General features: G+C 30.9%; 1 protein-coding gene across 4 annotated transcripts in view; it reads right to left on the bottom strand.

The window, feature by feature from the left end:
• The window catches only part of LOC142331193 (uncharacterized), a 63434-nt gene that overhangs the window by 16398 nt on the left and 31183 nt on the right, over positions 1-15853 (bottom strand). The window contains exons 4-6 of one of the 4 annotated variants that reach the window (XM_075376925.1): positions 12663-12731; positions 8755-8844; positions 6993-7268 (exon numbers count right to left, since the gene is read on the bottom strand). The exons of 1 other annotated variant lie outside the window; for it this stretch is intronic. In XM_075376925.1, the coding sequence (XP_075233040.1) occupies positions 7206-7268; positions 8755-8844; positions 12663-12731 (222 nt within the window). In that variant the 3' untranslated portion in view covers positions 6993-7205. Of the gene's footprint in view, positions 1-6992; positions 7269-8754; positions 8845-12662; positions 12732-15853 lie in introns of those variants that run through there. 2 more of the 4 variants (XM_075376927.1, XM_075376928.1) reach the window with 2 other exon arrangements.

Raw genomic sequence — 15853 nt, 5'->3', positions numbered from 1 at the left:
TCTTACTGCACTTGTACACCTCATATATAAGTAATCCTTTATGCAATAACCGTGCCCATCCTAACTATACATTATTATATCCTAATTATACATTTACGGAGACAATCTCAAAAAGAAATTATTTTAAAATTTGTTACCACCATCCGAAATCAACTTCTTCAAGTTGTGAACATTGACTTTAAACATGCACACCAACCGTAGTTAAACTACGTTTTCCAAAAAGCTGGAGAAATATGGAAAATATATTCTAAGACACAGTGAGTAATAGTTGATAGCAGTGTATAATTACATTATATTTTTCAACATTTTAAATTATGGACACTGAATAAAATAAGGCTCGTCTAAAAATCCTTTATTTTAATTTACAAATTAAAATAAAGTTATAAATTAAAATTTAAAAATATTTTAAGTTTTTTTTTTTTTTACAGATACTAGTGTTTTTGCATTTAGAAAGATTTAATATATATTAAACAATTTTATCCATACATCAGTAGTTTATAAACAGATTTGAACAAATGAAATGTGATTTTGTTCATAATAAAAGGCTTAACATTTTATTTAATACATAATTTGATTGAAAAATTTAAATCCAAATTTTTGAAAGGTACATGTGCACCAAATTTCATTAAAATATTTCAATCTGTTCTAAGATGTACATTTTTATTGAACAAACAAGTATAGAGAGAGAAAATAACCGAAATATGGAATTTCTCTACTTTAACATTTTTCTTTACTTCGATGTCCTGTGAATTTGGCCAGCACTTCTCGAGACACCTGTACATTAAGTTGGTGGTAAATAAAAAATGTGTTAAACCATATATTTTACAGGGTTATATTTAAAATTTGATATTTAAAAAAGTTGTGCCATTTACAATGAAAATCAATCGATTAATATTTCTTAAAATGTTATAATAAAATTAGAAATTAAAACTCTTTATTATTACTATTATCATTATTGAACTGCTTCAAATTTTATTATTACTATTATCATTGTTATTATTGAACTGCTTCAAATTTAACAAGATTGTTTTCAAATTGCTTCGATCATTTAACCAGCTCAGCAATTGACTGATTTATTTTTTTAACCTCCAGAACCACTGTTAGGTATTGCTTAAGAGGATGAGATGAATGATAGAATAAAGTAGCATGTGAAATGCCATGCCTGCCCAGGATTCGAACCCGGGACCTTCGGATGAAAGGCCAAGATGGACTGATATATTTAAAGGTATTAAAAATTACGGAGAAAGAATGACTCATTTTAGCTAAAGCATCTGGAATTTATAAATAAATAAGGGAGAGAAAGAAGGAAAGTAAAGAGAGGCTCCAGTAAATCAGTATATTTTTGATAACGATACCGATACAAATTTTTTTTTTTTTTTTACTTAGCACGCTTCATTCTAGTTGCCCAATTTAAAACTTGTTAATACATTTAAAATTAAATTGTGTTAAATTCCATATTTAAAAACTCTATACACTTTGCTTATATCAGTACAGTTAAATTTGATATACAATATATTTTACTTCCCGTACTATTTAATGACCAAATAACCAAACATATAACTTGTTTGGTTTTGTCTGTTTATTTCTTCGATATGTTTAACCGGTATTTAGATACATTATTAAATAAATACAGTAAATAATTATTAATTTATTTTGTAAAAATAAATGAGTGTAAACTGGGTTCTAACATTTTTAATCTAATAAATAATTTGAATAATACAAACAAAGAACAACTGCAAATTATTGTTTCAAAAATTGTAATGATATTAAAAAGCAAATAAAACTTTACCATAATCAGTAATAAGTAATCTCAATAAAAATACGTAAATTGTATGACGGTTACAATTGGATTTAGTTAGGTTAAACCAAAACTGCTGGCTAGAATTTTTTCTCTGTTTACACTCGTGATGTCTCCCCACCGCTACGGCAACGAACATCATCGACAGAAATCTTCAACAACCTGTGTTACGTATTCGATAATACAAAACTGCAAACAGCACAGTTTATTCATTCGTACACTGAAGATCACCGATTGTACACGGAGATTGACGAACGTATGTACATTCAGGTCGCTTGCAGTTACGGAAAATAAGCAGTGTTTAAATTTACGTATCTCAATGCGTGTTGTTTTATTTGTAAAAAATTATCGTCTTTATTTTAACATTTTGATATGTTTTTTCTTACATATTTTATTTGTTCTATCTAATACATAATTATTATAACATAAGGATTTTAATTTAAAAAAATTCAATACGTATATATTCAATTTTTAAAATGGTCACTTATGTTTTCAATTATGTAGAACACTATATAGAACCTTTTCGTATTATATAATAAAAAATAGTATTGAATAACTTGTTTCAAACCTGGTTGTAGTGTCTCTCTCTCACTCTCTCTCTCTATCTGTGTGTGTGTGTGCGCGCGCGCGTGCGGTATCCTAATCCTTCATAATCATCAAATTATAGTTGATTTTTGTTCGATTGTTTGTTAATATTTTTGTGCGAGTGCGTGCGTGCGTACATCTGTGTATGTGTATGTATTTAATTTATTCTTATAACTGTTAAACGAATGGATTTTGACTTTTTTTTCATAAATCAAGCATATCTTAACACACTAATTACGATGTATTTTTCAGTCTACCGGTTGTAATTTATAAACCATAAAAATGAATTATTTTTTCTTACCAAACTTTGGAGGCATTGAACCGACTTAAAAAAAAACCTTCATTGTTTAAAATTTCAGGTTTTCTACATAACGTAGGATTTTTTTTCTTATTCAATACTGAAAAAAATCAGTAATAAATGAGATTCATTTTGAAGGAAATAATATTTTTTTTCGGTACGGTAAACTTAAATACGGTAGAAAATTTAGTTGAAATACTTTAATATTTTGATTTTTAATATGTACGTATGAAAACAGACAATAAAAATGAAGAGGTGTTTATTTCGTTAGAATAATTAATAGAATTGTTGTTAGTTGTTGTGCGGACGCCTGCGAAGGTTTCTTAATTAATTTGGACCCGCTAGGTGGCGCTGGGGGTCGAGATATTTCGAAAAATTGTATTTATGGACTGTTTTGGCTCATATTCGGAATAATTATTAGTTACTTAAAATATTTTTTTTCGAAAAATTGAGCCGCAGGTGGCTTTAAAGTTGAGATATTTCGAAAAAATTGTATTTATATTCTGAAATCTGATTTGGCTCGTATTCAGAATACATTTGTTTCGTAAAAAGAAAAATTTTTTGCAAAAACTATACCTGCTAGGTGGCGCCGATGTCGAGATCATTACGAAACAAACAAATATACATACAGACTTTCTTCTTATAAAAGAATGTATATATATGTCGTATGTGTGTCCGCTACACACTAAAAAACTACTGGACCGATTTATGCGCGGGATAAAGGGAAAAATAGAAAAAAAGAAAAGGTAAAAAGAAGGAATGTGAAATGGAAAAAGAGGAAATGGGGAAAAAGTAAAAGGGAAAAGGGATACAGTGAAAGGTTAAATTTTGTAAAGTTCCGTAACGTTCAGTTTTTTAATGTTTTATCGAACTTTCAATTGTGTTCATTTAATCTATATATACACTCAAATCAAGAGATAGCGAAACATTACCGGATTCGCTAGTTATAAACAAAATATTGTAATATTTACCCGTTTAATTTGTTTGTTGTATTGTTAATGTTGTTGTTAGTTGTTGCTTATTATTATCAATATTTACTGTATGCATTATGAATATAAAATCCAATAAAATTGTTCACGCAATGCGTTTTACGTTGTTTTAATTTTAACATGATTTTTCTTTTATTTCAACTTTGAATGCTTAGAAGTCGATAACGAAGGCATTAACAGAAAAACGGGTTACACCTATGTTTTTCTGGTAAAACGTTAAATCAAAATCATGTGTCATATGTCTACCATCCTAATTAAAAAAATTAAATTTGATTCAATATGGCGGATCAAAGACGGCAGACAAAAATTAAAAACCAAATATAATGTATATTTTTCATTTAACTATGTAGAACCCCATTTCTTTTTACCTTAAAATACCTCTCAGATATACAGTATAAAGCGTTTTTTTTTTAAATTAAAATACCTATTATTATTTAAATATGTATTAAAAGTTTAAATATTTGTATAGACCATAACATTTGCGTATGAATCAGAATCAGAATTTTCAGATTTTTTCAAAAAAACAGACGTGTAGTCTGTTTCCATAATTAAATATCACCCAGTGCAGAAGAAACGTAGTCGGAGAATTAAAAAATATCCCTTTCGGCACACCAGAAAGCAGAGGTAGATTTCACCGGTGCTAAGTAGGGGATAAAAAATATTTCTATCTTAAAGTTAAGAAAAAATTCAAATTTACTCATTACGACAACGGTTGCATGTTCAGCATACGACAAGCCTCATTTTCTTACAATTCCAAGAACATTTTGGTCATCCCTTGCCGTAAGGGTTGGTCATATCAAAAAATGTTACATATAAAAATTTAGGTAATATTTAGAGGACCACTTTAAACCGATTCGATACTGTGCATATTAAGGGAGGTATGATTTTTTATCTTTTTTTTAATCGAAACCCAATTTTTCTTACTCCCTGGGCGAATGGTTGGTAACAAAAAGCTTTAGTTAGGTAAAATTTAGGTCCTTATCCAAAAAAATAGTAGAAACTTTAAACGAATTCGATATTTTACTTAATAAGAAAGTTATTGCAATATATTGTTTTTTCGATAAAAACCTTCCATTTCCACCCTCATGGTCCAATTTTGCCCATTAACGAAAACTCGACTGAGATTTTGGGTCGTTATATTTTATGTATCAATTTGAAAGTGATTGGCGCAAAATTACGGCAGTTATCATGTCCAAGTGAAATATATATATATATATATATATATATATATATATACATTTATATATATAACCTTTTGGACTGACGGTGGTTTTGGAGTCTGGGGATCTGAAACGCCAAGATATGTCGAAAGTCGAATCATGGTCCCACTACAATAGGTGCCTTTTTTATGAAATCTATCTGAAAAAATTGAACAGAATGAAATAAAATTTTATCATTTAAAAAATTTATTTTTTAAATTTATTATTATTTTGCATTTAAATTTCATCGTTAAACGTGAACGCATGTTTTTGACAGCGAATAAAATGCTTTAAGTCTATTCCCCGGTATAAATTTAAATAATGTTATTTAAAAAATATAATAATATTTTAATTAAAAGGTTCGTTTCTTTTGCGTATAATATGGTTTTTCATAAAATGAGAAAAACCTTTTTCGACATAAAACAATTATTAAAAACTATTAAATGATAAAATTATGTTATTTAATTTATGTTATTAATTTAAAATATGTTATTCTTCTTATCTGAACGTAGACGCACTGTTATATAAATTTTTTATCGTTGTTTGAAGATTAATTTTTTTTTAATTTCATGGCGTATTTTTTTGCCAACAGCTATACTATTGTCTTCCACCTGCGGTTATTTAAATTAATTTGTACGGTTAAACTGCTCAGTATTTCGTTTAGTTTATTGTAAAATTATATTTTATCACGTTCTTGGGTTTAAAGCCGTTCGTTTTGTGATATGTATTGTTATATTCCTTAATCAATTTTTCTAGAATATCTACTCGCTTCTAATTACCCCTTTCAGTAAAATTACGCCGTTTCTTGTTCTTCAATGTTCTCTTAAATTTCTCAACTATAGACGTTTTTCTTTAGCTAAAAGTTAAGTAATGATTGTTACCCGGTCCTAATAAGGACCGTGCCTGGTCCTTAATCGGCAAAATTTCAGTAACGGTTGAAAATATTTGGCGATGACTGAAAGAAGATCGTAAATAAAATCTTAGAGATTAAAATTAAAGTGGAAATCTCATTCGGTTCGGAACGATCAGTTTCAACTGACGATCTTCGCCTAAACATTACGGCAAAATTTTCCTGAAGATCCTCACCCCTGTTTTTCGTGTTTAACGTAGTATTTCGGTTTACTAAAAGACCGACTTTGGTTTTATTGAAGAAAATCATAACTGTAAACGAGTACTAGACCTACGGATATGTTGCTTAGGCAAAGACAAAGTCTTCTCAAATGAAGATGGCTATCTTCGTGGATGAAAAACATACCGATGACAATGCGAGTTGAAGGTCATATCAGTCGTTTTTTTTTTTACCACCAGCCCGTAATTCAGATCGATTGCAGTCGTTATAAAGTGATGACAAGGTAATTTATTAGGAACAATCCCACACGTTGATCAAAGTTCATTGAGAATTTACTAGAGAAACATTGTCAGCCTCTCTACTTCCGATAATGGTTCTAACGACTAGTTAGTTAAAATTTTCAAAACATCGCTCGAAAAGATAATATTTCTGAATAATGAATAGATCAAAACAAACGCAATGAGAGGGGTCTTTTTATAAATTTTGATGTAAGCAAATGCATTTTTATATATATAAAATAGTGAAATAACAGAAGGAAGAAATGTATCGACTTATAAGAGCTGTTTTGTAAGGTAACTTTTCAAAAGTTTTAGTTAGTTAATATTTTTCTCGCTTCACGTCTAATGCATTTTGATCAGATGCATATGTACTTTTGGTGGATGTGCTTATATAAACGATTGAGTTTGTGTTATTTTATCACCGATGTTGACCTTCGGTTCGTGTAAATGAAACGCTTATGTTGTACTACGTACCAGCTTCTTCACCGATGATAAAATTTAATTTAAGTCAGCTATGTTGTTTGCCGCAGTACAACTTGTGGCTAATAGCGGTCTCTACCTTTGATTAGGGCTTATGTTGTTTTTTTTTTTTTTTTTTTTTTTTTTTATAAAAATAATCAAGGATATTTGATTTGATTGACTGAGGAGGATATTTGATTGAAATTAATGAATTTAACTTCAAGAAAGATGTTGAAAGAATAATTATTTTATTAAATTCAATAATAAATAATAATTCAATAATAGTAATAATTTATTTATTAAATTTTTGTCAGGATTTTATGATAAACTCTATTAATACACTTATAATTTGGAGATATTACTATTAATTTTACTTGTGTTACACATTTGTTTTTTTTTTAAATCTTAATAAAATGAAATCAAAAATTAGAAAATTTAAGGTTTCATTTTGTTCTTAATTTTCCTCAAAAATTGATCTATCCTTCTTCTATTTGAATATTTAATCGGTTTGAACATTTAAAAAATATGTTCTACAGTTCATCACGATCCAACTGGAAAATTAATATTAACTGATTTACGATCTCATATAGAACCTACAAAAAAGAAAAACTTATATCAGCGATTAGATTATAACAGTAGTGTTACGTACTAATTATATAATTTTTCTTTAAGAAGTACTTGTTTTTATCGTACAATGTATAATTGTGGAAAAATGACGAAAAAATAATAAATTAACAATTTCTACACGTTTTTTATCTGCGTTATTTAAATTGGTCGGGCAGTATTTTTCATTATTTCTGGTGCTGCTACTCCTTTGATGTGTGATTTCATTATTGTATATGCCTAATTTATAATTCTTAAGGGCTCTGTTTACAGGAATGTATTTGAGAAACGTACAAAAACCAAGGTAGCGACTAGAGTTTAAATTTACTAAATAAAATCTGAAGAGACGTAATTTATTTTCTTAATACTAATCAAAGATGAAAAAAGTGAATTACATTAACAAATTTTTAATATAAAATAACAAATCGGTTAATTCTAAGTATATTTTTAATGTGTGCAAGAATTAGGGCTATTCTGTGAATATGTCCTGAAAACAAAAATATTAAAAAAATTACAATAAATAAATGTTTCGATAAAAGCACCGATCCAAATTTCATTGAAATTGAAATAAAAATTATAATAACGTCAATCGGATTTAATTTTGAATTCGGTAACTCTTTAAACAACCCAATTATTTCAGGTCATTACAACGAAATCAATCGACAAAAAAAATTATTCTGCCGCAAGAAAGAAAAGATCAAGAAAAAATGTTATTTGGTACTTACTACGGTATTGTATTGGGAGACAGGAATTTTTTCATAAGCACCCTAGACAAAGAATGGCGATTTTTATGCAAATTATTTTTGAAATTTTCTTACTCGTACGTAAATAATGTTTTTCTCATAACCTCGCAGATATTAAGGATACAAATGGAAGAAAAGTTTCCTCCGCATCATTAGAATTCATCCACCAATCGTTTAGCTTAAACCATTTAAGAAGTGAATGTTGATTGAAAAACGTGTAATAATAATAAATTGAGGATCCAAAAACTTAGCAGTAGTAAACATCTCGCAGAGAAAAGACTACTATATTGTAAATTGTTCTGCCAATTTACTAACAGGGAAATTATTCTGACGTCAGAACTTAGGAGACAGTCATATCTATATCTACGGTGAACGTGGTATGTTCTTATGAACACCTTCGTTTTCACTCGATTATATGTAGGATGAAGCGATGAATTTTTTTTTTTAGTTGATTAAAACATTCAATAATTCCCGAATTACTTATTCGGGAATTATTCTCTGGTCACCAAACCAGAGAACTTTGTAGTGGAAGTGTGAAATATTGAACTGGTCCTTCGAGCCGAAATTTAATACTTCTAAATTTCAAATCAAACCATCAGGATTTACTAAGGTTAAGTAAACATTTCTGAAGGTTTATTCGATAATATATAAAGGAATATAATTCTAAACGGATTGTAATATAATTATTAATATATGTTTCGGTTTTAGTTATGTAAAAATTAGATTCTGATACCTTAATAATTATAGCATTAGTAATAACAAGTCCGAAGCTTCCGCAAACATTAAATGGTGTCGAATGCAGCTGACTAATCAAGAAATAGATCTGTAACAAAAAGAGCTTTATAAAAATTCCATAAAAATAAAATAACTTTTCAAAGCTATATATCACATTTCTCCAGTTAAAATACAGACAGATTCATTTGAATGAACCCTTAACAACATTCTGTAAAAGATGGTTTCTCATTTCTCATCGAATAAATCACAAATTAAGAAGGCTACATGAACATTGTTATTTCAGATTGAAATTCAACAAGCGGTAACTGCAAGAGTAAAATTTCCGTAACCAAATCACGTGATTAATATTCACATTCATATTGAAGTTGAACGTGAATTGTTCATAAGAGGAATATGTATTTTACATTTTATGCATATTTTTTTTTATAGAACATATGATTGAAATTCAAGAATTCTTTCTATACTTTTGACTAAACGCACCATTGCTCTAATAAGAGATGTCATTGTGAACGTGGAACAATTCACATAAATAGATTCTGTTTATGTGGACTGCTGAATATTTTACAATGTTGAATCATATATCGATGATTATATGTTTGTCTAGCAATGAAATACTTTCAAGGTATAATCAATTTAACTTTGTTTTTTTTTTATCTCCGGGACCACCGTTAGGTAATACTTCAGAGAATGATATGAATGACAAGTAGCGTGTGAAAATGTCACGCCTGACCGGGATTCGTACCCGGGACCATCGGATGAAAGACCAAGACGCTACCACTCGCGCCACGGAGGCCGGAAATCAATTTAACTAGCAGCAAAGTTTAGTTTATTTTCAATTGATTATTGCTATGAGATTTTCCATTTTCTTGATTTAAAATTACCCATTAACTGTTAATGGATATATATTTGCAGCAGGAGTGGGTAATTTGTATCGTTATAGGTAGATATTATGAACTGCAGACTTACTATGCCATATTTTACAAAATTTTGACCGTGTAAATTTCCAGTATAGGTAAAATATTATTATTATTATAATAAATATAATATTAAAAATTATTAACCAATTTATTATTTGAATTCCTCAAACGTTTTCGGGTACTCTGCCATCTTCAGGAGGAATTTATAATAATTTAAAATTAAAATATATAAAATTCACAAGATAAAATTAGAAACATATCAACAATTGATCGTCATAAGATAAAATTTTTGCAAATGTTAAGGTCATAAATTAAAATTAAATAATAAAGTCATAAATAAAATGATGGTCATAAATTAAATTAAAATAATTACGTCCGTTTTATAAGTATCACAATTGTAAATTTCAGGAAATCAATATATTGGTAACTGATTTTAATATTATATTAATAATTATATTGTACCAACTGTGGCATGTTTAAAAAACGGAATTTAAAATATGTTCTTTTATTAATGAATCTATGAGGGTAAGTCAATTATTATCCGCAATTTACTTATATTTTTATTTATGTTGGTAGTACTGTCATGTTGCGTAGATTACGCATGCGTGGTTTAATTTTTGTTATGTCTGTGCAGCTTTGATGCTGCTAGGTTAGTTCCAGTATCGCTTCCCTGCCGTTAACCATGGCTGCTCCTCTTTCAGTTTGCACCAAAGAAGAGTTCGGATCACGTTCAGTGATCCGTTCTTTGTGGTCGGAAGGTGCATCAGAGGCCGAAATTCATCGAAGACTTTCGGTACATTCCCCCCCCCCCCCCGAGGGGAAAAAATCCCGCCTCGTAGCGTGTCCGGTCGCTACACCACCCCCTCCGTTCCTAGCCGGTAGTGGCTTTAACGGAGGACATCTTCTCGCTCTCAAACTGATTGCGCACCACAGATTTCAGTTCAGGCCCCGCAGAGATGCCACCGACGCAGATGCCCCAAAGGGACATCTACATCGGTAAAGTTCACCCCGAGATAGTTTTTAGTTTATGCCTTCAAAAGAAGACAACGGACACCTGCAACTACCACGTCGCCCTCAGGAACTAAGCTAGAAGCCCAACCGCGGAATGAAAACCCCGCGCCTAGCTCTAACTATTAATGAGCCGACTTATTGAATGTCTCAGATCCGAGAAACTACCACTATAACAAAATCTTTCCCACTAAAAGTTTTAAACACAGCGAAATTTGGTCCTAGTTCCCTTAAAGAACCCCGCTTACTACCCCGTTTGTACTCAAAATGAGTACAAACTAACTGACTCCGCTTCGGTCTGCCCGGAAGAGGAGAACGAACGCCTACTCCCACAGACTTTCGGTACACTACGGGAACAGTGTGTTTCCCGTACGTTTAGGAGTGTCTACGAACGGATTGAAAAATTCAAAAATGGTCGCATAAGTACGACGAAGGAGCCGGACCATCGTTTACCGCCACAAATGAGGGAAACATTGAGCGTGCACGCGACATGGTTTTCTTAGACAGACGAGTAACTATCGATGAAGCGGCACATCGTCTGCAAATTATTCACGGTTCTGTCTACGGAATCGTCCACAACAGACTCAGGTTTCATAAAGTCTGTACAAGATGGGTCCCAAAACAACTCACACAGTTGCATAAAAAAACGCGCTTGGACATCTGCCAAAACATTTGGATCGGTATGGTTACGAACTCCTCTTAGACAGAATCATTACTGGTGACGAAACACGGATCCATCGTTACGAGCCGGAGAGTAAACGGCAGAGTATGGAATGGAGACATCCAAATTAGCCCTGCAAAAAAATTTCAAGACCCTTCCACCCGCACGAAAACTGATGCTTACGGTTTTTTGGGACTCACAACGCCGAGGACTGCTGTCGAAAGATGTTGTGTTGTTGCACGACAATGTCCGTCCACATACTGCTGCCCAAACTGCTGAAACGCTCCAGAAACTCGACTTTGAAGTACCGGCTCGTCCTCCGTATAGTCCTGATCTTGCCTCTTCTGACTACCACTTGTTTGGTCCACTCAAAGAGGCGTTAAGGGGCCGTCGATTTACCTCGGACGAAACGGTGAAAGAAGCGGTGTATTCCTGGCTCGCAGCTCAACCGAAAACCTTCTTTTATGAGGCCATCAGGAAGCCTGTGCAACGATGGACCAAGTGCGTTGAAATGCAGGGGGACTATGTTGAAAAATGATGTACATGTAAGTTTCCTATTTGTATTGCAATAAAATTTATAACTACATTGCGGATAATAATTGACTTACCCTCGTAATTGCCAAGGATTATAAAAGAAATTATTAATGTAAAGATTTTTTCATTCCATGTTATTTACAAAGTGAATATATTTTTTGACAATTTTATGACAATACATTCGTTACGTTTTTTCATACCGCAAAAGTTTGTAGCTGAAATTATAAAGAAGTAAAATTGAAACTTTAAAAATTATTCTTGACTAGAATATAAAAATTTATAAGAAATCGAAAAAAAAATCAAATCAAGTCTGGAATTACAATTCAATAAGTAATTTTATAAGAGTTTGTCCGGATGCAACTGATAATGTACTTTTTGTGAGTTTTCAAGGAATCTGGTGGAAAATAAAATCTTTTTCTGAGCCTCCACTTGTAAAAAAGTTATTAATTACGAATACATGACATGAAGGCTTGTAAAAACTAAATTTTAGTTTTAAAAATATATCATATAAAAATGGATTATTCCAAGACAATATTGTTTTACTAGAACATATGCAAATTATTAGTAGAGACGATATTCCTTGAACACTCATTTATCCAAAACCTGCACTTTTTTCTAGATTTACATTATTTTTTTATCTAAACGTTAGTCGATTTGTCCATGAACATTTCTCTATTGAGTGTGTGCTAGGTCTACATACAAACCTAAAACTAATAAATAAAATCCTCAACTTTCGCGTGCATCCACAAACGCAAACATCTACTCACGATATAAATTTGTATTTACCTCATCTTTTAAGTCGTCATCAATAAGAACTGTGTTCATCTTTAATAAATCCTTTATGATATCACGAACCTGACAAAATATTACATTTTGATCAATATGAAACATTTAAATGTTTTGTTAGATAGCAGTATTAACACAAAAATAATTAAATATATAACTGTCGATGTTATGATATAATAATTTTTTGTTAGCTAAATGGAATATTTAAGTTCAAATATCAAATATTATTGAAATTATTTCAGTTACAAATATCCAAATACAGAGTGATTTTTTAGTCCTGTTACCCAATTGTTAATGTCTGGTAATTGTTTTCTAAGAAAGGAAAATTTTGTTTTGTGACACGAAGTTGGTAGCGCTACTCAACGGGTATAGATGCGGCAATGTGACTTGATTCTCCTTAAACTGTGAAAATTTTGTGCCGTTTCCGGTCGTATTACGAACAAAATGTATTTTACCATAGAACAACGAGTTTTCATTCTTGCACAATATTTTGCTACGAAATCGTACGCGAGTGTAAAAGAATCATTTCAAATTAAATTTGTTGGTGCTCCTCCGACAGAAAAAATGTCAATTTCTAGGCTAGCAAATCGATTTCGAGAGACAGGTAGTGTTTGCGACAGAAAACGTAGCGGTCGACCGACTCGTTTGACAGATGGCGTTTTAGAGAATGTGAAAACAAGATTGCTCGATTCTCCACGGAAAAGTTTACGAAAACTTTCCACGCAGGTCTGTTTGTCATATTCGAGTGTTCAGAAAGTCGCTAAAAAATTGAAATCGTATCCGTATCGCGTACGATTAGTCCAAGAGCTTCAGCCTCCAGATTTAAACAAGCGATTGTAATATTGCCGTCGGTTTAGGTCTCTCGTAAACGGTAACGGAATCGAATTTTTAAATACAGTGTTCTTTAGTGATGAAGCTTGGATCCATCTCGACGGTTATGTGAACAGTCAAAACCGTCGAATTTGGGCGGTTGAAAATCCTAACGCTTTACAAGACAAATGTTTGCATCCTGAAAAAATTGGCGTGTGGTGTGTGATATTCGTCATCGTATAGTGTGACCCGTATTCTTCGAAGAGATAGTAAACGGTGAAGTATACAGGAATATTGTGCGCCAATTTGTGTCCCTCTTGGAACCTCAAGAACGGTATTGCTGGTTTCAGCAAGACGGGGCTACATGCCACACGTCTCGAGAAACCGTGGATTTTCCGCAAGAGTTCTTTGATGATCGAATAATAAACAAGGGCTTATGGCCTCCAAGGTCCCCAGACCTCACATCGTCTGACTGCTTTTTGTGGGACTATATTAAGTCCGAGGACTTCAAAAACAATCCTCACACTACCGATGAACTTAAAGTAAATATTATAGACTTAATCACGAATATTTCCAATGCGACTCTTAAAAAGGTTTCTTCTAATATGCTGAAAAGAATCAAGGGGTGGGCATTTTGAGCATATTCTTTAACAATTATGTAAGTAATAGCTTTTTATTAAATCTCTTTAGTAAGTAACAAATACATTTTTTTATTCCACGGAAATTTCCCTTTCTTAAATTACATTTAAAATTGGGTAATAGGACTAAAAAATCACTCTGTAGAACATTTATTAAACGCAATAAGATATCTATTAAACACAACTGATGTCTTCGTCTCCTGAAATCAATCTTTAAAATTGAATTTAAAGTCAGTTAGGTGATTTCTTTTTAACAGTTAAAATTATCTGGTTTGTTATAAAAACTAAAAATGTAATTATTCCAAGTCGGCTTACCACGATATCTCTTCTAAGAATTAAACATTGAAGTATTGTATGGATAATGGTTGAAATAGTTGTGTAAATATAACTAGCAAACATCTTAATGAGCATTATTACGTTTTTTTTAAAAATATCATTGTAATTAAAAAAAAAAAAAAAAACAATCTTACCATTTTATTCGATCTGGTGGACAAAAGAGCTACAACCACGTATATTGAAATATTATAAAAAAATCCATAATTCAAATCGGACAAGATCTTGTAATTTAAATGAAAAAATTATCAACGGTGTAATTGCATATCTGGTATAAAAATGATTAAACAAACGTTCCCATCTGAATGCATTTTTGACTTCAGAAAAATATTCGTTTAAATCATTATGCAGCAATCTTACTTTCCCAATAAATTGTGGTGGTGTGTCGTATTCTAATGCGCCTCGTCTAATGTTTACCGTGAACTTATTTAGCAAATGATGTAAAATTTTCATCCTTTTTTGTAAACATAATAAAAATATAACATTCAGCGTGAAACTCATATGAACTGGAAAAGTCATTAAATAAACAAACAAGATTGTAACAAGCACCGCATGAATGTTGAAATTTTTGTAGTCCAGGTAAGCGAGTAATAATGGAAACGGAATGACGGTCAGTAATAAAGCAATATTAAAATATTTATCGTCCTCGTTTTCAAAATATCTGTTTAGATTATAGGAAGGAAAATACGTTTGAACATTTTTATCAAATCTTTCGATTTTTATAAAAATATTATTAATATTCTTAAACAGAGGTATCAGTGTTATCTGTTGTATAATTATAGTCGATGAATAAAAACACAGTAGAATATTTAATAGTTTAGAATGAAACCTGTCATTTTCTTGCGTATTTATGTCGTGAATATATACCGGAAAAAACAAGTAGGAATAAATAACGCCTAAGATTAAATACGAATACCAAAATTCGTAACACTTCCAGTCATATCTGAAGTATCCGAATTCGGGACTTGTTATTTTTAATGGAAGTAAACCGAAAAATTTTAAAATGTTTAATACTATTCGAACTGAATTATATAAAAACGAATGCGAGTCCGTCATTTTATATTATTCCCGTGTAACTATTTACGATTAACCAAATAAAATTTATCTGTTAAAAAAGTAGTACATTGCTTATATTCTGCACAAAGCAGCTAAAGTGTATCGATATTTGTGAATTAATAAAATAAAGTATAAATTAGGAAATGAATTATATATACGCTTCATAAAAATATATTGTTATAAAAGAGCAATTTTATCTTTTAATGTAAATTTAATTTAAAAGGTTCTGCTGCGTAACTTAATGATTTAATGAATTGAACATTTGCGTTTTATAATTTTAATACAAAACGTTATAAAAATAATCTATAAATAATGTAACGTTCAGTTAATACAATTATCTGAAGATACTATACA

Source organism: Lycorma delicatula, chromosome 10, assembly GCF_047948215.1.
Source record: "Lycorma delicatula isolate Av1 chromosome 10, ASM4794821v1, whole genome shotgun sequence".
NCBI classification, from domain to species: Eukaryota; Metazoa; Arthropoda; class Insecta; order Hemiptera; family Fulgoridae; genus Lycorma; species Lycorma delicatula.
Note: the sequence above shows the minus strand (reverse complement) of the source record. Positions and strands in the feature narration are given on the sequence as shown.